Raw genomic sequence first — 24,404 nt, forward strand, 5'->3', positions numbered from 1 at the left:
TCTGAAATCGATTGACAATTGCAACACAAAATCCCTCATGAAAGAGACACTGCACGGAACAGAAACCATGAACATTTTGAAAATCTTGAGGGGATTTTGTCAACCTAAAAATTTCGTCGAGTTAATAGTGAATATGCTAAAATGAGGCTATTTTGGTAGAAATTTGGGCTTAACAACTTACACAAATAACGTCATAAACATTTCTCAGCGACAATTAAATTATGTATCTGATAAATTTAAAATAATTCGAATTTGCCACGAAAAATTACAGTTAGCACAGATAATGGGTCACAGAAACTTGACTCCTCAATATGAAAGTATCACGTGGCTTTTCTGTTCAGTGATTGTGACATATGTCATCCGTTAGAGTTGTTGACAATTGACAATTCAATTATTCCTTCTACTCGTGAAAGTGAAAAAGTATTTTCATTGAATGTTTTCAATAGGAGTACTTTCATGACAAGTCAGAATTTGCAATATGAGTTTTCTAGAACTGACTTAAATATACGTGTAATGAATGAAAGCTAATATGGAGATTTGACTGAGAACGTATCCACCAAAAAGGCATTAAATATGCCTTTTATACTAGGTGTTGTCTGAACATAACTGTCTCATACAACTCTTTCAATATCAGTGCCATCTTAATTTAATATGTTTGTGCCTTTTTTCATCTTTAAATTATATATTCCATAGAACGAAGCCACAGAAGGCTCCTTTGCAGGGCTGCCAGATGTAACGCTTTTCGGGTAGATTTGCTATTTTGAATCATCATCTATTGTTTTGTGCTTTCATCAAGCATGTTACCGCTTTGAACATTGTTTCTATCGCTTACTCAATTGGCACAATGACACATGAAATTCAATGGCAGCAAGTACTCTAGCGGGTCTAATACACACCAAAGAACACACTTTGAGAATGAAGGCTTCTCCATCTTTTTACAAATGATAATAGAAAACTTCCGAAGGAAGGAAGGAATTGATATCAGAATAAACACAATATAGTATATGGAAGAGTTATGATAAGATATTTTACTTACATAAAACCCTGTCATTCTCAAGGGCGGACTCCGAAGTGTCTAATTAACTTAACACAAACCATCTTATACGGACATGTTCAAACATAATATTCTTCCACACATCTCTTATCAAAATAAAGTAGGACCTTCAAATAATAGTATGCTCAAAAGTTATCTATCTTACTGAAGTTACATATCCAAACGAATTGACATTGATGTTGGTATTCCACAACATCACTTTCTGTTTTGTACACAAATGATTTGACAGTTGTTTATGAGATCTGTGAGTATCATTTTTTCGCAGATATTTTGAAGGAGATTACTATATGAAAGTGACCAATTCAATCAATTGTGAGTTATCTGAGTTTTTGGAATGGACAAATGACAATAAAATGGATATTAGTAAAACGAAGTATTCGATACATATTAGGAAAAAATCGAAATGATTAACTAAATCCTGACTTATGCTTCCAAATTAGAAAAAAAGAAAAATTCAAATAGGTACTCATATAGGGGTCACTGTATAGATTCAGATTTGAAGTTCAGTCATCGTGTAGATTATGTTTGTGAAAAAATTGAGTAAAATTGGCGTTCTGAGAAGAGTTAGGCTAGGATCTCACTCTGATTTTTGTAGTACTATTTTGTATATCTAGATTGAACTGGATGAATATGAATTATTTTCTGATACATCAGACTTAAATTTTCATACACAGAATTCAGTGAGGTATTTGGGCTCCATATTTCAAAATAAAAAATCACTGATACGCATGCTTATGATACAAGAGTTCAAGACAATTGAATTTCAGTTCTGAATTACGTGAAATCTTCACAAAACTCAATTTTTTTAAAAAAATAGTAGCATATGATAAATCGAAAGAAATAAACGTATTTGAATCCATTAGGAAAACAAATCGAATATGTACTGCAATTTGAATATATGTATGCATTTATATGTGTATGCATGTGTAGGTATATATACGTAGGTGAATGTGTGTATATATGTATGTATACATATCCTACTATCTTTTTGGTGATTTTATGTATGCACTTATCAGTTTTCATTCATTTTTCTGCATAAAAATCAATGTCATTATCATTTGAGGTATTTTTAATTCATTTACAAAAATAATTTTATCTAGACTACGTGATCCTAATATCGCATTCAGGAACAAATTACAATTCTGTAAAATTTGGCAACATTGCACAGATATTCTTCTATCCCACCGTTGATGTCAACATGTTGAAAAGCTGGATGAAAAAACATGGATAACTCCAAATTATCTCTACTACACTCTATCTACAAGTAACCCGTCTATAGCCTTTAACATTTTTGATCTGGCAGCACTGCTCATAAAAGAGAAGCTTACTTCTCTCTTCCTTTCTTCACGCTTTACCAATTGGATGGTTCAATGACTCATGTAGCCACACCCCATTTGTCTTAATACATTTTCAAGATTAACGTTGTTTATTATTGTTTTGATTTTCATTAGTATCTGTGTAAAGATGTCAATTCATAGTTAGAAAACGCTGACTGATACAGAAAATTTCCCATTCTTCCAAGTACTTAAGTAGTGTGGTGCCAAAAAAATTAGAAGTCACTAAAAATGTCTAGTGAATCTGTTAAAAATGTAAATAACCACTTGTTATCTTATCTAAATAATTAGATTAATTTATAGTCGACAGACAATACAATCTTTATTGAGCATAGTTAATTTAAGTTCAGGAAGACAATGTTGAATATACAAAAAAGTAAGGTTATGGCGATAGTTGTCATCTAATTTCTTATTTCAGTTTTCCAGTCTGGAAACACCCGGCTATGTGGGATTTGCGAATCTTCCAAACCAAGTGCACAGGAAGTCTGTGAAAAAAGGGTTCGAATTCACCCTCATGGTAGTGGGTGAAAGCGGCCTTGGGAAGTCAACTTTAGTCACTTCTCTATTTTTGACTGATCTCTATCCCGAAAGACTTGTACCAGATGCTGTTGGTAAGACATTGCTTTGTTAAACTGGATTTATAGATGGACACTGTTCATTTCATAGATCACCTATCTCAGAAATGAACATAATTTTACTGTACATTTTGATAGGTAGAATTAGAACATCTCTTACGGATACTTTTCCTAAGTCATACTTCTGAAAAGTAAGAATAGAAGTGATAATGTATGAACTAACTTTTTTTGTAGAAAAATTGAGACAAACAGTGAGACTTGAACCGTCTACAGTGGAAATAGAAGAACGTGGTGTGAAACTTCGACTAACTGTAGTTGATACTCCTGGTTATGGTGATGCAATCGATAACAGGGATTCTTTCGATGAAATCATAGGCTACATTAATCAGCAGTTTGAGAGATTTCTGAAGGACGAATCTGGTTTGAATAGAAAGAATATAATGGATAATAGGGTGCATTGCTGCTTTTATTTCATTTCTCCTTTTGGACATGGGTGAGTGATATCAGATTTGTTTTTATTTATTTGTATAATTAATATATTCCTATTTGATTACAATTTTTTTCTATTTGTGTATTTTACTAACAACTTTGCTATTTAAAAATCATATAGAAATAAATGATAAGCTATCCAACTGAATAGCCTCCTTGAATACTTAATGAAAGAATTTTAAAGCAATTCATACCCAATTCATTAGCTTATCTTTAAACTCTTGATAAAGGACTATTATATCCATAGTTTGTTAATTGCAAATTTATCATGAATACAGTTTTATCATACCTTTGATCTCTTTATTTGGCCCTTAGGTTAACCAAATTGAATGATAAATAAACAAAACAGAACATTCAATGTGATCTGATAATCCTTCACCAATTCTAAATATGTAATTGGAAAGCATTGGAGATTTTAGCTTGATTCCACTAATATGATAAGATAATGATAATTATTGTGTATTGTATTAAGTATGATTTCAAAAACCTTCTGATAATGATATAGTTGATTAAAACAAAAAAGTTAATAAAATAGAAAGTGGCACCTATATGATGAAACTAAACTGAGAGAAATATCAAGAGATCACATTCTTCAGTCAGTCACAAACCTCTGAAGGCAAATCAGTAAAACTTCCTAGCATGTATCTGTATGACACCGTCTTGGAACTCACCAAATACATGTAGTGACTCAAAAACTATGTTCTTGTACATTCCTTCTTCGTAAAATCAAAACATTTTCTAATTGAAATACATCACTAAATGCTTATTTGGTTTTGATACATTCAACTTTCGACTACGGAATATTTAATTTGAGAAAATACAAATGATTCCAAAATTTTCAGTTATGCCTCTACCGTGTATATATTTTATATACATATATTAAAAACTTCAGGTTATCTTGAAGTCCCAAACAATCATTATAGAATGCTTTTGAGCTGTAAAGCTTTAAATCGTCAGCAAACAAAAATAAAAATATTCACTAATTAAAAATAGTGTACCTCAGAAAATTTTCAATCCGACAGAAGTATAATACCACTAAATAAAAAATATTTTATTTCTGACCGGGATATTATAAGCTTATATCGTCATAGTTACGCTATCAATAAAGAGGGTCATAACTCCCTTGGGACATTATAGATTTTATAATTCCCTCTACCTTTCACAAGTAAAAATAAATAGAAATGAAAACTGAACCATATTTTATTTATTCACGTCATTACAAATAATAAATGTACAATTTTGAAATGTTCCCTGAAAATTACTTCCGCCACTGGAAACAATTTCTTCTTTTGTATGGCTGGAGCTTCTGTTCACTACAGTCGAGGTACCTGCCTCTTCTGATGACAAAGTAGACAACATACGCGCCGTTTTATTTCTCAATTCGATGCTATCCTCCAAATACCCCTCCGCCACCGTGGAACTTTTCCAACCTCCGTGTCTTTTTAAGTTAGTCATAGTTGCTCCTGCATTGGCTAGAGCAGTAGCAGAAGTGCGACGAAGGCAATGTCCCGTATAGGAAGATGAGTTTGGCAATCCTAAATATATTACGATTTTGCTGGGGATTTTCCCAAACATGTTTTTTCCAATTGGCTGAGATGTACATTTATTTTGTCGGAAGCTCAAAAAAAATCGTTCAATACCTTTAGGACGCAAAGACATATAAAGTCTTAATAAAGGCAAAGCGGAGAACTCTTTTTCATCCACAACTGTAAATTTCTTCGATACACCAGTTTTACTTTCCGGTACGTTCACTACCATAACGGAATCCCGGTCCTCTATATTCGATATCTTCATATTCAAAAGTTCCTGACTTCTGCATCCTCCAAAATAACCCATAATCAAAACAACCTATAACAAAAAAAAGGAAATAAATACACACAAAAAGGAAAATAAGAAAAAAATTACCTTATGCAATAAATGAATATCATTAGGAGCGTCCTTTAGGAATCTGATAACATCTTTAGGAGATAAAACAGCAGACTTTTTCGGCTTATAACTCTTAGTCTTCCGTTTCAAAAAAGCCTGTAGTTCATTGAACTTGGTGATATCTCGTTTCTCATGTATAGTCACCATCGATTTTAGCATTGACCATTTAGTCCATAAAGAATTCGGACTATACGTTTCTGACTGAAACGAATAAACACAATTACTACCAAATCTACCGAAAAACATAGAAAATTCCTTACCAGTTCTTGAAAATATGCCAGAAATACAGTTTCAATGACATCTTTTGGCATAACATTTTTCCGTGTCAGCCAGTCCAGATATATCTTGTATTCTTTTTGGTATAAGGCTTCACTTTTCGATGGAATTAATGATTCTCTTGCTTGTTCAGCTTTTTTCAAAATATCCTCCATTATATTTGGGGTAGAAAACACGTTTTCACCGCAAACACAGCTTGATAACAAAGTTCTGTTTATAAACAAGTAACATAGCAACAAGAAAACTCTACTATAATCAACGGTACCTGATTCAAATATACCGGGAAGGTAATGAATTGGTACATTTTTCCGTTTCAAAAATGAACAAAATTTTATTGAAATCGGTCAGAAATAAAATTATCTATGTACCACGGGAATTAATGAGCCTTAATAACCTCAGGCAATTGCTGTCCCTCGGGCCAGAGGCCCTCGGGACGCAAACTTTGCCATCGGTAATTAAGGCCCTCCTAATTCCCTTGATACATAAATAACTATAATTTCATTGAGTGATATTCCATAGTTAACTCTATGGAAAGTCTTTGAGAAATCGATATGAACTTAATCAACTTGACATTGCTTGTCATGTGATTAATTAATAGCATCGTCAGTGTTACTGTCGATTTACCATCAGTAAAACCATTTTGTTGATTTTAGTTAATAAATGCTAACAATGCCAGTAAACTTGTTATGAAACAGAACAGTCAAAAATTTTACGGATCACTGAAATTAGGTTATAGTTCACTCAATTACTGAAAATATGAAATATGAATATGAACTGAAGCAATTTGACATTGGTTAAGATTGGGTATATATATCGATTCTCAGTATCACCATAAATTGGTAGAAAAAACTTTGCAAAATATTTGTGGTATCTCTACCATTTACGCTGATCTCTCTCATCATTAAAGAAAACTTCATGGAATTAGTTGACACTTGATGAAAGTCCTTTACATATTCAAGTAACACTATTGTGAAATTTTTAGTGGACAGTTCACGAAACTTTTAACATGTTTTTTACTATATAATAGCTTCCTAGTATGAACACGCTTGAAGAACCAATTATGAAGTGAAACACTTGTGATTTTGTAAATTGTTCAGTGAAAATCTCACAATAAAGTGTCACTTGAATAAATCAAAGAACACCGAAGAAGGGTAGGAATAGGCATCACCTTCTACGTGGTTAGTTCAACATTGAATTAAAAGCTCTTCAGAGAGAAATTAAATTAATGTGATTACCCAAACATAATACCATTGATGTAAACAGGAAACGTCTTCTCCACACATACTGCATGATTTGTGAGAAATAATTACATTCAAGAGTTTTCGACAGCAGATTGTGTAAACATACACTGTTGAAAGAAATGCTTTCGATACATTACATGCAGGTTATTACTGGGTTCATTTTGTATTAGATTAACTATTCAATTAACAACTATGAATCATATCAAAAAAAAAACTTCCTCTCAACCTGAGGATTTACTGAAAATTCATGACTTTTTGACTGGAAATAGTAAAAATATTATGTTTCAACATAATGATCTACTTCTGTGACAATTGAATTTTTTTAAGACACTAGTACTATTTTAGAATTATTTTCAGAACATAACCAATAATTATGTTTTTGAAATAAATCATCAAGTAAAACTTTTTTCAAAATTTAAAGGCAGTTTATGAAGTGAATGTGAAACATGAAAAAAATATTTTCACCAGTAGAACATGCATGTAGACGTAGAATTTTTAATAAAAAATACAATAACACTGATTTTGATCGAAACTGTAATAAAAAATCTGATGTTTTGATTACTCATGTTTTGATTACAAGATTGCTGAGGGTATATCAAACTTTGATCAATATTGAGAGTTGAAAAGTATTTGCAAAAAATCATCTAGATCCTAGATGATACTAGAGCCCAAAAGCCTTACACGCAGCCAATAGTGCTATACCTATGACTATGCTAAGCCTAGTTATGGATTTAACATTTGAACTATTCAGTTCTCCACAAGGACATATCCTGAGTCAGAACAGGGGATGATTACACTCTTTCTGAAGACATCATTTATGGGAGTGATGCAGAAGCAAAAGTCAGTAGGGTTAAGATCTGGACTTCTGGCTGGCTGGCAAAAAAATAGGTGCATCAGGGCTCCTTCCAATCCAGGGTACAGACTGAAAAGATAGACAGGCAATTGAGATTCAAAAGCATCGAGATAATTTCAGTAGAGAGGAAGAGACAATTAATATTAATGAAAGCTGGCTACCTGTCCCTATAGGTTGATAAATAGGTAATACAATTAAGAACGATATAAATACAGCGTCCGGTATGGAAATAGTAGTTAATGTGTTGGATACCACAGGAACAAGAACCGGAGCACCAGCTCAGACATAAAAACCTGCAGACCACGGCCAGAAACACCGGAAAATAGCCTTCATACATGTTAGAACTGTGTAAGTAACTTGCACCATTGGAGGTATTTGAAAGAAATACTGGTCTAGTTGAATTATTATTCACTATCCCTGCCCAAACATCGAATTTAAAAGTCTTTTGGTGATGAGTCGTTTTTTTTTTTTGCGAGAGGTTTTTCTTGGGCCCATATGTGTGCGTTATGGTAGATATTATCGACTCCATTCTTTCCTAAAGCTAGGAAAAAATCCTGCAACAGGTCTATCCCGCTTCAAGAAACGATAGAAAGTATCATAGAACTCTTGCTATGCTTTGGTGAACAAACCAATAGTATCGCTTGTGTTTTGAAAAAAAAAATCTTAAACGTGGCTAACAAATAAAATAATAACTGAAACAAATTTATTAAAGCCAAACCTTCAGTGTTGGATAGATCAGGATTCTGTAAGTTGACTTGTGGTTCTTTTCCGAAAATTTATATTTGCCAAATGGAAAGAACCTTTTCCCAGAGATTAAAAGGGAATATGAGTATTTTCTCGATTGTGAAAATCAATTCCACATTTGCAAACCATGTTTTGGCAGAAGGGGATTTAGAAAATAATGGTTCGAAAATTAATGACAGTTTTGAAATGCCTGGAAATCGATAGATTTAAGAATTCTTAAAATTTTCTGAATGACCAAATAGAATTGAATATATATCCATTATTAAATATTGTTCTAATATGTAAATCGGTAATAAGTTGATTAACCTCATGTAATTTTCATTTATTACATGTCTATTTAAATGATCTGATTGATTCAGCCGTTACTTGATGAAGATCCATAGTAATTCAAAAACTACATCTCACCATTTGATCCCCACAAATTTTATTTAAAAAATATATCACATGTTTCGTTAGCACAGTAGCTTTATCAAGTGAGTCGAAACACGTGATATATTTTTCAAATAAAGTTTGTAGAGATCAAATCGTGAGGTGTAGTTTTTGAAAAAACCATTTAAATGAGTTTGTAAAATTTCTTTCTTACTGTTCCTACATAAGGTCAGGTAAAATAATCATTGGGTAGGAAAGAAAGCTCACACAGTTTGGCTTCTGAAGAAAAAACATCTTTTAGTTGTGTCGTGTAGCAATCCTGTGAATGATATCTGATTCAATTCCATAGAGGATGTTTGGAATACAAACTGAATAGAGGAAAGTGTTTTTTGTATAATTTAGTATTCTTATGAAAGTATTTGTTTCAAAAATATTTTTCTTTTCTATAATTCAATGTTTATGTTTAAGTACATGTTTCAAGGGGTTTTGCTTCCAGTTTGTGTCTGAAACTAACTACAAATATTTGTATAGAGTTAACTTTTGAAAATTGATTTGTTCTTTCCTTTCTTTGGAAGATTCCTACATTTTTTGTATATAGAAGGGGAAGTAGAAAGCCAAAACCATTCTTTTCCGAATCTTCTTAAAAATTTTCAAAGTAAACTTTTGTAAGTTTTAGGTCCATTTATTCTGATTAGTTACTTCACAAAGTTGAGTTTTGATTCATTCTTATACACTCAGGCCTAAAAAACTGATGATATAGTTGAAATAGTTGGATATTCTCATAATGAGATACTTAGTGATTTGGAAAAAGAAGAAACCATAAAGTGGTTCCAGCCCCTTAAAGGGGGTACATAAAATTTGTATAACAATTTTTTTCACAAGCACTAAAAAAGTTACACTATTGAAATTAACCTGACGTTTTGTACTACCAAAAAGACACTTACAGAAATTTATTTGGTTTACCCCATGGTTGTAAGGGGTGGAAAACGCAACCCCTAAAATTTATTTCCAATGTAACTTTTTGTCTTATTATTTGTTTACCATTTAAAAGTTTATTTCCGATAGCCTGTTTCATTCTAAACAAAAAATGTCTCTTGGGTCTCTTGGGACTTTCCGAACCGTCTTGAAGTTTGTAATTGGATGCTGGAAATGATTAGAAGAAATTGTGACTTTCTGAAGACGATAGAATTCACAGACGAATGTACTTTTTCTCGGGACAAGATTATTAATTTTTATAATTACCACATAAGGGCTGATGAAAACCCTCACGCTATTGTCGAAACTAACCATCGAGAACAGTTTTCTCTTAACGTGTGGCTCGGAGTTATTGGGGATGATTTAATTGGGCCTCATTTTCTACCTCCTCGATTAAATGGTGAAGCATACGTTCAATTTTTAAGAGAAGTGCATCCAATACTGCTGGAGGAAGTTCCTTTGGGCGTCAGAAGGGATATGTTTATGGGGCTCCCGCTCATTTTAGTCAAGTAGCACGTCAGCATTTAACAGAAACATATGCAAATCAGTGGATAGGGCGAGGAGGACCACAGAACTGGCCCGCTCGATCCCCGGATCTCAATCCTCTCGATTTCTCTATTTGGAGCCAGTTACAGCATTCGGTTTATCGTACTCCTGTTCGCAAATAATAAGACAAAAAGTTACATTGGAAATAAATTTTAGGAGTTGCGTTTTCCACCCCTTACAACCATGGGGTAAACCAAATAAATTACTGGCTAAGTGTCTTTTTGGTAGTACAAAACGTCAGGTTAATTTCAATATTGTAACTTTTTCAGTGCTCGTGAAAAAAATTGTACTTTAATTGGGGGTACATAAAATTGTAATTTTATGTAGCCCCTTTAAGGGGCTGTATCTTAACAAGGGATGCTCCAATGATGTTTCTTTATACGAAAGGTCCTATCTTTTTTTCGATGAGGAATCACCTTCTTAAATGTTTTACACTTATTCAGTTACACCCTGTATGTTTCATCAATAAATGGGATTACTTTTTTGTGATTGTTGATAACACTGAATAATAATATTACACACATTATTCACTTTTATCATTAGGGCAAATGACATGACATGTATTTTATGGATCATTATCGCTATTCAAAAGCAATTAATGTTCTATAATTACATTCATTATGGTCATTCCTCTTGAATAGACAGTGTGAATCTGCTGTATGTTTGAGTTAAATACTTAAATGATAAGTCTGATCTCTATTGTGGTAGGCTGTTGAACTTTGGAATGTTAGGAACTCCCGGTCTTCAGATAAGAGAATGTCTGGTTTTGTTTTTGAAAAATAAAATATGTATCAGTATATTATTGTCAGTTTCTTCATCTACAGGGTCATTTTATAGTTGTACACATATCTGGAAATCAAGATGAGTATATGAAAGTGGTTGACAATGTTTCATGGTGAATTTCATTAGTTTGTACTTCCATTCTGTTTAAAAATCTGTTTTTCCGTTAATCAGCTGTCGTTCCCATACGAACAACTCTCAGAAGTTGAGAAACTTGTGCGAGCTAAGGACTAACGAGGTCTTACCTTTTAATGTGTGATTCCTAATATGATTATACTATTTAAAAAAAATACATTGCTGGTGTTTTAAATGAAACATTTTTCAATCGGCATGGAGTAAACAGGTTTCAAAGATTAGATTAGAAAGTTACCGGTTACCCAGCTATGCTAATTGTGCAGCTCAGATGTTCAAATTTTTGTATTATATTTTTTCAAATTGTGCTTTTATTATGTTATTTGGAATCAGGAACCTCTTGAAACAGGAACTGGATTATTTATATTGTTTAAATAATAAGCATTATATTTGTGAATTTCATTAGTTCGGACTTCCATTGTCTGAAATTATATAAAATGATTTGGAATCCCTGAAAGAACTAAAAAAGAAGACATTAACAATTAAAGAAGAAGAATAAAAAAGAATAGCTGAGAAAAAAAAACAATTATATTAAGCAAAAAACCTGAAATGAAATAATAGTGAAATAAAATACAAGTAAAAATGAAACAAATTGAACAAAAAATTAATAAAATGAAATTAAAAAGTTCTGAGATTCCAAGTTAGTTCACGACGTTTCGATTGTTAGTATCCACAACCGTCTTGGGGTGATGACTGGACCGATTCCTCCGTGAGCTGACTATTTATAGGTCATTTGAGTACAATCATTTATCTCCGCTTTCCTTTTTCCGCTTCACTGATTTAGAGTGGGAGATGCCCGTTTGGCGGAAGTTGACAATTTTTCGCTTGATTATGAGTTTCCATATGTTGTATATCTCTACGCTAGCTTGGCTGAATACATTGTTGGATAACATGTATGCGGCTTCTTTGAATTTCCTCCTAAACCAATGTTCCTCTTTGTGTATGATCTCAGCTTGGGACCATTCGATGTTATGTTGATGGGTCCAAACATGCTCTGCTATTCCCTTTTTGCTGGTTTCCCCTCGCTGTGTGTGTTTCTTATGCTCGGCAATGCGAACATTCAATGGCCTCTTAGTTTCATCGATATAGGATTTTCCGCAGGTTCTGATGTTGTACTTGGATCCAATTCTTTGTATCTTATCATTACATTCTAAACACTTTAAAATGTTTTTTTGTACGCGACTTGTGGTTGCTTTTTCAATTTCCTGGGGATCCAGATCTTCAATACTCCGCACTATTCGCCGTCGCAATTCTTCTTTGGTAGGCACTGGAGTACTGTATACCCTTTCTTTTAAAACACCCCATAAAAAAGTCAAGTGGCGTGAGATCGGGTGATCTCGGTGGCCAATCCCACGGCTCTAAACGTCTAAACCAACGATCGTCGAAGAGTTCGTCAAGTTTCCTGGAAACTTCCAGGGTGGAATAAGCTGGCGATCCGTACAGATATAGGATTTTCCGCAGGTTCTGATGTTGTACTTGGATCCAATTCTTTGTATCTTTTCTGATAATCCTCTGATGTAGGGAAGTACAAGCACTGGTTTTATTTGTATGAAAAAAATAGTTTTGCGTGTTTTTTTTCGAAGAAATTCGCATATTAAGAAACAGTACATAACATATTCACTAATAACTAAAGCACAACAATAAAGTTGTTTTAATGGATATAATAATAATGGAACTGAATATTACTGCAGTTTTTTTCCAACACCAAACCATTATTTTGACACTTCGACACGTGTTTCGATCTCCAAGTGATTGATCTTACTTTGGATGTGTTAAAATAATGGTTTGGTGTTGGGAAAAAACTCCAGTAATATTCATTACAAAGGTTCCAAACAGTGCATCAAAAGTAAATAATGGAACTGAATTATCTGATACATGTTATTCTGCAAGTGATCGTTCATTTGAAGAATACATGCCTCTAAATATTATTAAAGAAAAACTTACAGTGAACAACAAAAATAAAAATAGGCTTATTAGTTTTTTTCTACAACAAACTGGTCGAACATAATATTGATTGGAGTCTAGCAGAAAGTGAATTGTACAATTACCTCTAGACAGTAACGTACATGATGTACATGTGAAGATTTCTGGTGGTTTCAGCACTCAATGATAGTGATGATAATATTTTTATTGCCTTTAAATCGACATACAGGACATATGTCAGGTGATTTATATATAAGTAAAGCTATATAACACGTAACATAAGCTGTATAGATATATTATGGCATAATAGGTTTCATGGTACATGGTATTGGCTGAAGGATTATAATAAAACTAATTAGTCCCTTGAGTTGTAAAACCAGAATCAAATATTACACTACACTTCAATACAGAATGGGATTAAACCAGGTAGTTTATTGCAGTTAATAAGGCAATACCATTTAGAGTGAAACATACTATACAATACAAAAACACATTTTTTCCTACCAATCATTAGAGTTATAATACATTTTATATTTCAAATATGTCATAATTGAAAGTTTGAATTTTTTTGTGCCTACTATATTTATGATTCCTCTGAGAAGAGATTAGTTGCCTTTAATTGCTCTATATTGGGATCCTTTTCAAAAAATAAAGATTTATGAGGATAAAATATTGAAATCAAAACTGTTTCTGAGGACTTCATACTCAACGTCACTAATAAATTAATAAAAACAAAGAGAGAAAAGTCGCAGTTATTGTTTTCAGCTTTCTCCGTTACGTTATATAATGCACATGTATAAAAAAATTAAATTATATGTCTGTCAGCTTCTTTCTATAGAAAGTTAAGGAAGACTAAGCCCATTACCGAATTTTTTCTTCAGGCTCAAGCCTCTGGACATAGAATTTATGAAGAAACTCCACAACAAAGTCAACATTGTCCCTGTGATTGCCAAAGCAGATGTATTGACAAAGAAGGAGATGCAGAAACTGAAGAAGAAGATTCTTGACGAGATAGCTGAGAACGGTATACGGATATATTCTCTGCCGGAGTGCGATTCCGATGAAGATGAAGAATATAAAGAACAGGTTAGTGACAAGTCTTGAAAAGAAACTAATTGTTAGGTTAAAAAATCATTGGATATTTTTATCAATACTAGGTTTTCTATTGAACTTTGATGAATTGATTTGATTGTACTGGTGATATGTTCATGTTGATAAAATTTATCTCCAGGGTAGTCCCAAGAACTTTATTGCTGTAAATTGATGGATGTAGCCGTTACTACATGGTAGGAAATCACAATGAGAAAATGAGAATTTAAACCATCTATGTTTTTTACCACTTCTATAAAGTAGTAAATAACGTAGAAAGTTTCGATTCTAACGACTTTATTGCTGAGTTCCTAGTTCTTACGGGAATCTGTTGTTGAGAGCTGAAACAAAGTCCTCTTCCCCAAACTTTTTTGTGTTAAAAATCGCAAATACATCTTATACATTTTGAATCCAAGTTTGTGGAAAGTAATTTAACTAACCTTTTGTTTCCAATTCAAATCTGCTCATGAACAGATTAGATTTGAAGGGGGAGTGAGTTTACCATTGCTGTGCCTTCATGCTGACTGAAGAAACAGTTGTTAAACTGGAAGCCACCTGGGGACGCGTCCGATAGGTAGCCCAACCCACGAGCAGAGTTTATGTAAACTTGTATGATAAATACAGAAAAAACACTTGCCTGAGAAACATCAATAATAAAGGAGAATTGTCACATTTCATGAAGTATTCCAAATTATGGATTGGAACACATGTTTCTTTCAGGTGGCCTGCACGATCACCCGACTTAACCCCTACGGGGAAGTCGCTATGAAATAATAAAACAACTTTTGGGGTTTCGATGAACTGTTACTGTTAGTTAGTTACTGAGTACTTCATTGGAGATTTTATTGATAACAGAAATAACTTGAAAAGACCACAAGTTTATAACAGAAAAAGAAAATGTATATGCAGCTAATTTATCTGGAATGTTGGCATTTGTACTCAGAAGGATGGTCTTTGCAATATGTCGGGAGAGAAATTACTTCAAGCGTCTTGAAGAACGGAGTTTAGACTTATGGTGCACCCCTCGTTAGGTCTTTATTTATTTAGCTATTTTTCCGAATTTTGGAACAATGAATGTACTCGTATTCAGTCACTAACTAACAATAACAGTTCATTGAAACGCTAAAAGTTGTTTTATTGTTTCATAGCAAATTCCTCGATAACCCACGAGGACCTAAAAGAGGTCTAAAGGGGTTAAGTCCGGTGATCTTGCAGGCCACCTGAAAGACCCAGGTGTTCTGTATAATACTTTTCTTTTGCTTGCATCATTTTGTTATATTTTTAAAAAAAGCTTTGTTACCATATACAGCGTGACTCACGGTCGATGGTTGGTTAGACGTTTCTGGAAAACGCAAAGCATGATTTTTCTAAATATTTCACCTCTCTCATTTCTTTACCTGTTCTATCGATCTAAAATATTTTCAGCATTGCGGCGTTGCCACTTCCATCAAAAAGTCCTAGCAACTTTATTTTTTTAAATGGAACACCCCGTATATTAATACATTTTTGGAATCGCTCTGGTATTTTAATATTTTTTTGTTAATAATGTCCTATACCTATCTCTATCAGTTTTTGAGATAAAAAATAAATTGTGCTAAATATGGTCCAAAACATAGCCTTACTTGAAATTAAGTACATCAGTACTCTCAATTCATGAAAAGTTGATATTCTGATGATAGTTTGGACAAACTCGAAATATTCAAATAACACCAAGAAATCGACTCCATATCATACAGGGCGTGCTCAAATTACTATTATTTCCATTGTGCATAAAAGTAGTCAAAAATTTATTTTTTTCAAATGAAACCCCCTGTATATTACTCGGTAAATTGAAAGATGGTGAAAAATGCTTCAAGATGATATATCATGTCCCTATACCTAACTCGTCAAGTTTTCTCAATAAAGTCGCTTCTTTTAGAAACATAATTTTTTGTAGAATTTGGATTTAGGTAGCAGTGGAATTATCAAGTTTATAGCAGTTCGGTTACTTTTATAAGTAATTTACAAAGAGTTATCGACGGTGTTTCGAATCATCTTCCAAAATGAATGCAAATATCGAATATTCAAACGAAGTTCTTATGAAATTATTTATTATACACATGAACAAAGTGATCAAATCATATTCAGAACGTGTAAAAAATTCAACCAAATGTATCCTGAATTAACACCAATGAACGAGAGGAAGTTTGTAAGGTTACAAAATGATTTCCTTAACTATGGCTCACAGTTTCCAGGGAACAACTGTACCAAAAATCAGTCATTTCTAGGTAAAAAGTAAGATTTTGTGGGCTGAAACATGTGAAAGTACAGACAATAACAGAATAGGATGATTCAAAATAACAAAATTGTAAATAAAATATCACATTTTCACAATAAATGCTGAAAATGTTGTCCATTACATCCTAAACATTTTAAAATGTTTTTTTTGTACACGACTTGTGGTTGCTTTTTCAATTTCCTGGGGATCCAGATCTTCAATTCTCCGCACTATTCGCCGTCGCAATTCTTCTTTGGTAGGCACTGGAGTACTGTATACCCTTTCTTTTAAAACCCTCCATAAAAAAGTCAAGTGGCGTGAGATCGGGTGATCTCGGTGGCGAATCCCACGGCCCTAAACGCCTAAACCATCGATCGTCGAAGAGTTCGTCAAGTTTCCTGGAAACTTCCAGAATGGAATGAGCTGGCGCTCCGTCCAGTTGAAACCACGAATTCTTATATTCCTCCAAAGGCAAATTTTCAAGAAAATCGGTTACAGTCGTCCTAATATTTGGAGATATCTCTCTGCATTCAGTGTGTCTTCATAAATAAAAAAGCTAATTTTATTGTTCTTCAGAATACAGAAAACATTCAGGTCAAATTTTTCTTGAAAACCAATTTCTTTTGTAACATGAGGATTATGATCAGCCCAAAATGTTTATTCCTTCTATTGAAAATACCATCCCTCGTAAATTTTGATTCGTCCCTCCAAATTATTTTTGACAAAAACTCCCGATCTTCCTGTGTATGAATCAAAAGGGATTCACAAAAATGCATTCTACGTTCGAAGTCTTCTGCTTTTATAGCTTGAACTTTGGTAAATTTATACGGATGCATTCCGTGATTTTTCAAAATTCGTTGTACTGAAGCATGTGATACACCTAAATCTTTTTCTGCACCGCGAATGGAAGCTTCTGGATATGTATTAAAAAATGCCAAAACGTTAACAGTATTGTCCTCATTTGAAGTAACAGGTTTTGGTAATGTTGAAGGCGCTTTTAACATGGAGCCATAGTTAAGGAAATTCTTTTGTAATCTTACAAACTTCCTCTCGTTCATTGGTGTTAATTCAGGATACATTTGGTTGAATTTTCTACAAGTTCTGGCAATGATTTGATCACACTGTCCGTGTATAATAAATAATTTCATAAGAACTTCGTTTTAATAATCAATATTTGCATTAATTTTTGGCGATTTTTTGAAACACCGTCAATAACCATTTATCAATTACTTATAAAAGTCACCAAACTGTAATAAGCTTGATATTTCCACGGCTACATAGAAATCAAATTCTTTAAATTATTTTTTGTACAACTGTTATTGAAAATATTTTTGATAGAAACACTTCAATCAGAACACCTACCAAAAAATCATTTAGAAAAGTTCACACATGCAGTTCGTGCTATTGGTAATATTAAATCCCTGTGAAGTTACTGACGATGACGAAGTAGTATTCAGTCCAACTGTAGAAAGTCCTTCATGACTAACCAACAATTCTCCTTAAAATAACGTGAGTTGGCGTATGTAGTTGAAACATATGCCTTGTAATCCAAAGATCGTGTGTTCAGATCCCATGGACCCTATAATTTTTTTTATTATCAGCAGTAACGTTATACAAAAAAATTTGTATGATACATTTGTTGAAAGTGATTTTATTTTGCTCGTGAGTTTGCTCCACTTGCTGATGCTTGTTTTGCAAGGTAAAACGTGAATAACTATTTTTCCACAAAGACGGCTTTATTAAGAAAACTTGACGATTTAGGTATGGGGACATGTATATCATCTTGAAGCATTTTTCACCATCTTTCAATTTATCGAGTAATATACAGGGGGTTTCATTTGAAAAAATGAACTTTTGACTACTTTTATGCAGAATGGAAATAATAGTAATTTTAGCACGCCCTGTATGATATGGAGTCGATTTCTTGATGTTATTTGAATATTTCGAGTTTGTCCAAACTATCATCAAAATATCAACTTTTCATGAATAGAGAGTACTGATGTTTTGGACCATATTTAGCACATGCTTTGCGTTTTCCAGAAACGTCTAACCTACCATCGACCGTGAGTCACGCTGTATACAATAAAGTATATTCTCTCTCTCCCTAACAGTATGTTTGTGTGATCCATTCAACAGCATAATTCAAAGTTCTATAAAATACAACTGTCATATGTTTCAGGTGCGCCAACTGAAGCAGGCGGTTCCTTTCGCGGTGTGCGGAGCAAACACCGAGCTCGAAGTGCGTGGTCGCAAAGTCAAAGGCCGTCTCTATCCTTGGGGTGTTGTAGAAGTTGAGAATCCAGAGCATTGCGACTTCATCAAGCTGCGGACGATGTTGATCACGCACATGCAGGATCTGCAGGAGATCACGCAGCAGGTGCACTATGAGAACTACAGATCCGAGAGGCTGGCAAAGGAGGGACCTGCTGCCGCCAAGAGGACTATGTGAGTTGACTACTTGTACTAATACTAATTAAAAAAAAGTTTGGTGTTATAGGACATGCATTGTTGCATTTTATAAATACGTCTTTGAGCACTGGCAGATTCCTGAAGGAGCTGAAGACCAGTGTCCTTGTGCCAATTCAGAAAATTTCTAACACAGATAAATCCTGGGAATTTAGACCAATCAACACTTTGCCTTGTACTGAAAAAATTTTAGAACTCGCAGTTTATAATCAACTCATTGAATATCTAGAAAATAATGATATTTTACTAAAATATCAGTCAGGTTTCAGAAAACATCATTCATGTGAGTCTGTGTTACAAGTCACAATATCAAAATGGAAAGAATCAATAGATAAGGGACATTATATCTTAGCCATATTTTTAGATCTTAAAAGAGCTTTTGAGACAATTGATCACCATATATTACTAAATCAACTGCAAGGTATTGGTATCCGGAAAACTGTTTTGTTATGGCTGACTGATTATTTATCACAACGCAAACAGGTAACCAAAATAAAGGATTCAGTGTCTCACCTCTCGATATCATTTTTGGGGTACCTCAGGGGAGTGTTTTGGGACCTATATTATTTTTAATCTACCTGAATGATATAGATATCATCCATGGTTGTGATTTCATGAACCTTTTTGCAGACGACACTTTGTCATCAATTTCAGGAGATAATATAGAAACAGTAGCTGATCAAATGAATAATGAACTAAGAAATGTTTCCAAGTACATGAATCACAATAAACTATAACTCAACACCTCCAAAACAAAATATATGATCTTATCAACTGGTTATAAGCTATCACTCATCAACAATCTCAACATAAGATTACAAATTGCAGGTGATGTAATAGAGTTCGTAAGTGAATTCAAATACTTAGGTTTCATGTGGATAATCGTTTATCTCTTCATGCTCATTTTGATTATATATATACAAAGAAATTACTAAAAAAAATATATTTATTCTCAAGAATTTCATCTCAGCTTTCGATGTACTCAAAAATTACATTATATAATTGTATAATCCAACCCCATTTTGATTATTGTGCTAGTCTTTTATACTCATTTGACCAAAATAAGGTATCGGCTTTAAAAAAGTTACAGAATCGTGGAATGAGGATCATTTTACAAGTGAATAGGTATTCCAGTATATCAAACAAGTTAAGTACATTGCAGTGAGTATCTGTTTCCCAGAGACTGTACGAGTTAGCAATGATATTCATTTTCAAACCAACACATAACTTGCTTCCAACTTATTTTGAAGAATTATGTATATATAAATCTCAAATCCATAACCACTTAACAAGAGCGAGTAGCTCTCAAAAATTCCATCTTTCTCAAACTAACTTGACTAGTACAATGAAGTCTTTATTTTATAAAGGTTCAAATGAGTATAACAAACTCCCAGTTTCGTTGAAAGATTCAATAAATGTTTTTGAATTAAAAAAAAAAACTCATGAACTATATGAAATATCATTCTTGATTTTCTTTTTTCCGGTTTGGTAATATGTTTATTATGTATATTCTCATGTTGAAACCATTCTGGAATCATTGAAAAATGGTTTTAATTTTTTTTTTCTTCTATCATATCATCATTTTTGTTATTTATGTCATTTATTTATATATTTTTAAAATAATGTATGTATATTAGGATGTCGTAAAGAAATCAATAAATATATATATATTATATTATTATAATAGCACGGTCATATGAGTCAAAATTTTGATTTTGATTTTGTTGTTGATTATATGGTCACATGACAGCATCAAAAATAATCATTAATGGCATAGTTTACATTATTTAAAAAAGTATCACAAATTTATTCAGAATTTGCATAATATTTGTGTCCATGAACATTGCAAAATTGTTTTCAAAATTAACAAATGAGATAATTTAAAAATTATATCATTTCGATATGGATATGGTTAATTAGAAGTGTTATTTGCAATTTTTTTTCAACGAAGTTGTCATTTTTGTTGAAAAAATTGTTTTTTTGACGTAATTGAAGAGAAGGCATAGAACTATCACAAACTTTCTTGACAATGATATTCACTAAATTTTGAGTTGTCAAAATTCAACGAATTTTTGAGTCTTGAGTCAAGATTCAGAAAAACTTGAGTTTAAAGTCAGAATTTAAGAAAATTTTGAGTTTTAAAATCAGAATTTCACAATAGTCCAGGTTCAAAATAGGAATTCAACTATATATGATGGAATTGGCCGATACTTTATGAAAATCCATAACTTACGTATTCAAAAATACTTTATTGTGAGATTTTCACTAAACAATTTTACAAAAACGCAACACCTGCTTCGTCATACAATGGCTTTTTTGGGCGTGTCTGTACTGTAAAGTAAAGACACGCCCAAAATAAAGTAAAGACACGCCCAAAGTAAAGTAGACACGCCTGGGCGAGTAAAGAAATATGATTGAGAAAAATGTTATCAGGGAAAACAGTAGGTATCTTGAAAACTTAGGAAACATACATTCAGGAAGAATCCTAATAAATTTTAGACTTTTCAAATTGACACTGATTCGAGTTCATTGTTCTACCATATGAACCAAAATTCACAAACGGATTTGATTGCATTTTTGAAAGATGCAACAAATATGAGGTAACCACAAAAACAAGTCTGGAAATAGGTGAGTCTGGCTTAAGAACTGGCATAAGAACTTTATATGAATCAATTTGTTGAAAATTAGTGACAAATTTTACAAGAAAAATTTTCCAACAATTGCTATCCGAAATCATTGATGTGTGAGTGAAAATATACCCTGTTTGATATAAATAGGACAGGTTTAAAAATAGGAGTTAGTTCACTTAACTTAAACTATTACAAGAAACAACAATTTTCACTTCAGGGTTTTCAACAGAATTTTAAAAAAAAGAGGAGAACATGAAAATACTCAACATAAACAATACTTACACTTGTTTTTTTTCGAATAGACAAATCAGTGTAATTTTTTTTTAAAGAGTTAATTTCTCAAAAATTCTGGTTACTAATAATGAATAATAGTACTTTGGGGTGTCCGGTGGGGTCCAATAAAATTTTATTGGACCTAAAGAATGATTCTCCACAGCTCCCTACGACGGCGAGGAATATTTCTGATAAACCAAAGCTTCGGAAAGAATACACCCAGATATGTCCCGTTTACAGTAATGTTTATAGTACTTTGGTTGAACAATGATCTGTTAGATTGGTCTATATTAAAATATTTTATTTATCTGGTACTGTAATTATGGGCATTAACTTGTTTTCCAATTCATTCAAAGGTCTGTTATTTAGGAGCAGTGATTGTTTTGAATTTATTTTAATTTCATCATCATTTTGCGTAATATTGAAAGTCTGCCATATTTGATGGTAAATAACTCTTCCTACTCGTCAGAAGTCAAAGAAATAATACCAGAGAATACACAGTAATCACACCACACAACAAATGAATGAACTGCTCAAACATTAATTTTAAATAACAGAATCAGGTATTATTTTTGTATGATTTCGTTTTGTGAAGTGCGATTCATCATCTGAAGATCAAGATCTTCAGATGATGTGCTGCAGGTTTTTTCCTGTTAAATATAATATTTCTCTATGACAAAAATCCTATTTCAAATCTGCGTTTGTGTAACTATTAGAATAAATAAGTTGAAGAACTTTCTGGAATTCAGAATATACCTCTATATTAAGACTTCATTATAATTCATTCACTGAACAATTTCTCTTTCAGTGTTGAAGATAAAACAAGCTCGATAAGTGACAAAGACAGGATTCTCCAAGAAAAAGAAGCGGAGCTGAAGCGTATGCAAGAAATGATTGCAGCAATGCAGGCTAAAATGCAACAGACGCAATAAAAGTATTAAGTTCCTTTAAGTTAGACATATCGCAACTCGTTTACTTCATTCTCGCTCAGATCTAAGAGCGCTTCTATTCGAATATTTATGTATAGTGGTCTTACTTATATAGTTGTGACAAGCTGTGAGAGAAAAGTGAGTATTTTTATACGAATCGAGGTTGTTTGATTACTTTACCGTAAATAGCATTATTCTTACGAAAATCTCTCGAATTTGATCCCTTCAGATTTTATGACGTTATTGACTACCAAGATATGTGCTATATGTATTAAATTATAGTTACTGTTGCCATAGTCTGCTATGTACTGGAGAATATTTTCAGAATTCACTACCGTGTCATAACGTTCTCTGCAAACGTTCATTTCCAGGTATTTTATATAATAAAAATCTTATGAGAAGTTTTAATTCGTCGTTTTTTTACTTTTATTTTTCCTTGTTGTCGCCAACACTGTGAAATTAATTTTAAGGCATTTAGGAAGCGGGTACCTAGCAGAGGTGTCTATGATATAAATAAGGAGAACTTGAATCTTCCTCTTGAAGATGATCACTTGGTGATCGAAACACGTGTCAAGTTGTTAAAAATAATAGTTTGGTGACGGGAACCGAAGCTTCCAAACAGTGCATCAAAAGTAAAAAAAAATCATCTCTGGTTTGGGTGATTTATCGGGGTGAGTGGCGGGGGATCACTGTCTCTCTCTTATGGGTGTTTGACAGTCCCCCGGTGCAGACCACACGGCACTCACCCAGTAAAGTTATCGGTCAACCACCCTATCCCGCATCTGCGGGCAACAGGCGTTGGCCGATTTCAAGCTAGATGTGTGGGAGAGGTGTCTCGCAAGAGCCCTCGGCGGTTACTCATCCAACGCTAGAAAGGTAGCTTTCCTAACATGAGTGCCCCTTAGGGTAACGTAAGGGTATGCGGTGCAGACCATACGGCGTACACCCAAAAGCTGTTGATGAACCGCCCTATCCCGCACCTATACGGGTAATGGGCGCGACATCCTCGACATATGATGTGTGGTAGAGGATGCTCGTGAGAGTCCTCGACGGTTACTCATCAAACGTTGGAAAGGGAACTTTCCTAACATGAGTTCTAGGGGGGAGGTGAGTGCCCGCTCGCGGCTGGAGGCTAGTGAGCCTCATCTCCAACTGGTGTTGGCCTCTTAGGGGCAGCGGCTCCGCTAGCGGGTAAAGGGATACAGGGCTGCGGTAATCCATTCATGGGTGCATTGCAGCCCCATTATGAGGCACTGGACGGCTTATGCTGTTCCGTGATCCTCGCCTGCTTCTGTACGGATCCAAGCGTTCGAGGTGTCGGGGCTTGCGGTCCTTCCGGGCTCTAGTATCCGAGTCTAGCCTTGGAGGGCACCAAGGCAGACGCTTGAGGTGTCGGAACCCGGTTGGACGGAGCTACTAGTATCCGAGCTTAGGACCCCGGCCGGCCACTTCCGGGACCATATTCCCAATTGATTTGACATGGTTGGCGGGGGCAGGTGTGCGACGCGAGCACTCTCTGGCGAAAGAAGAGCTTAGTTAACTT

At 33.7% G+C, this 24,404-nt stretch overlaps 2 protein-coding genes across 2 annotated transcripts; one reads left to right on the top strand and one right to left on the bottom strand.

Annotated features, from left to right (window-relative positions):
* The first annotated feature begins 2,416 nt into the window (after window positions 1-2,416).
* Septin1 (Septin 1) lies at window positions 2,417-23,269 on the top strand. Its single transcript, XM_074173521.1, has 6 exons — window positions 2,417-2,643; window positions 2,807-2,999; window positions 3,198-3,456; window positions 14,099-14,303; window positions 18,743-19,008; window positions 22,741-23,269. The coding sequence occupies exons 1-6, from the start codon at window positions 2,620-2,622 to the stop codon at window positions 22,862-22,864; spliced, it is 1,071 nt and encodes a 356-aa protein (XP_074029622.1). The 5' UTR covers window positions 2,417-2,619; the 3' UTR covers window positions 22,865-23,269.
* LOC141481639 (uncharacterized) lies at window positions 4,489-6,411 on the bottom strand. The gene is made up of 3 exons (XM_074173522.1): window positions 5,639-6,411; window positions 5,358-5,579; window positions 4,489-5,300 (listed from the first exon to the last, which is right to left on the bottom strand). Exons 1-3 carry the CDS (start codon window positions 5,807-5,809, stop codon window positions 4,653-4,655), a joined length of 1,041 nt encoding a protein of 346 aa, XP_074029623.1. The 5' UTR covers window positions 5,810-6,411; the 3' UTR covers window positions 4,489-4,652.
* Window positions 23,270-24,404: the final 1,135 nt, after the last annotated feature.

This window comes from Leptinotarsa decemlineata, unplaced genomic scaffold, assembly GCF_025532065.1.
Source record: "Leptinotarsa decemlineata unplaced genomic scaffold, Ldec_3_MD MMD2_tig00000251_RagTag_RagTag, whole genome shotgun sequence".
NCBI classification, from domain to species: domain Eukaryota; kingdom Metazoa; phylum Arthropoda; class Insecta; order Coleoptera; family Chrysomelidae; genus Leptinotarsa; species Leptinotarsa decemlineata.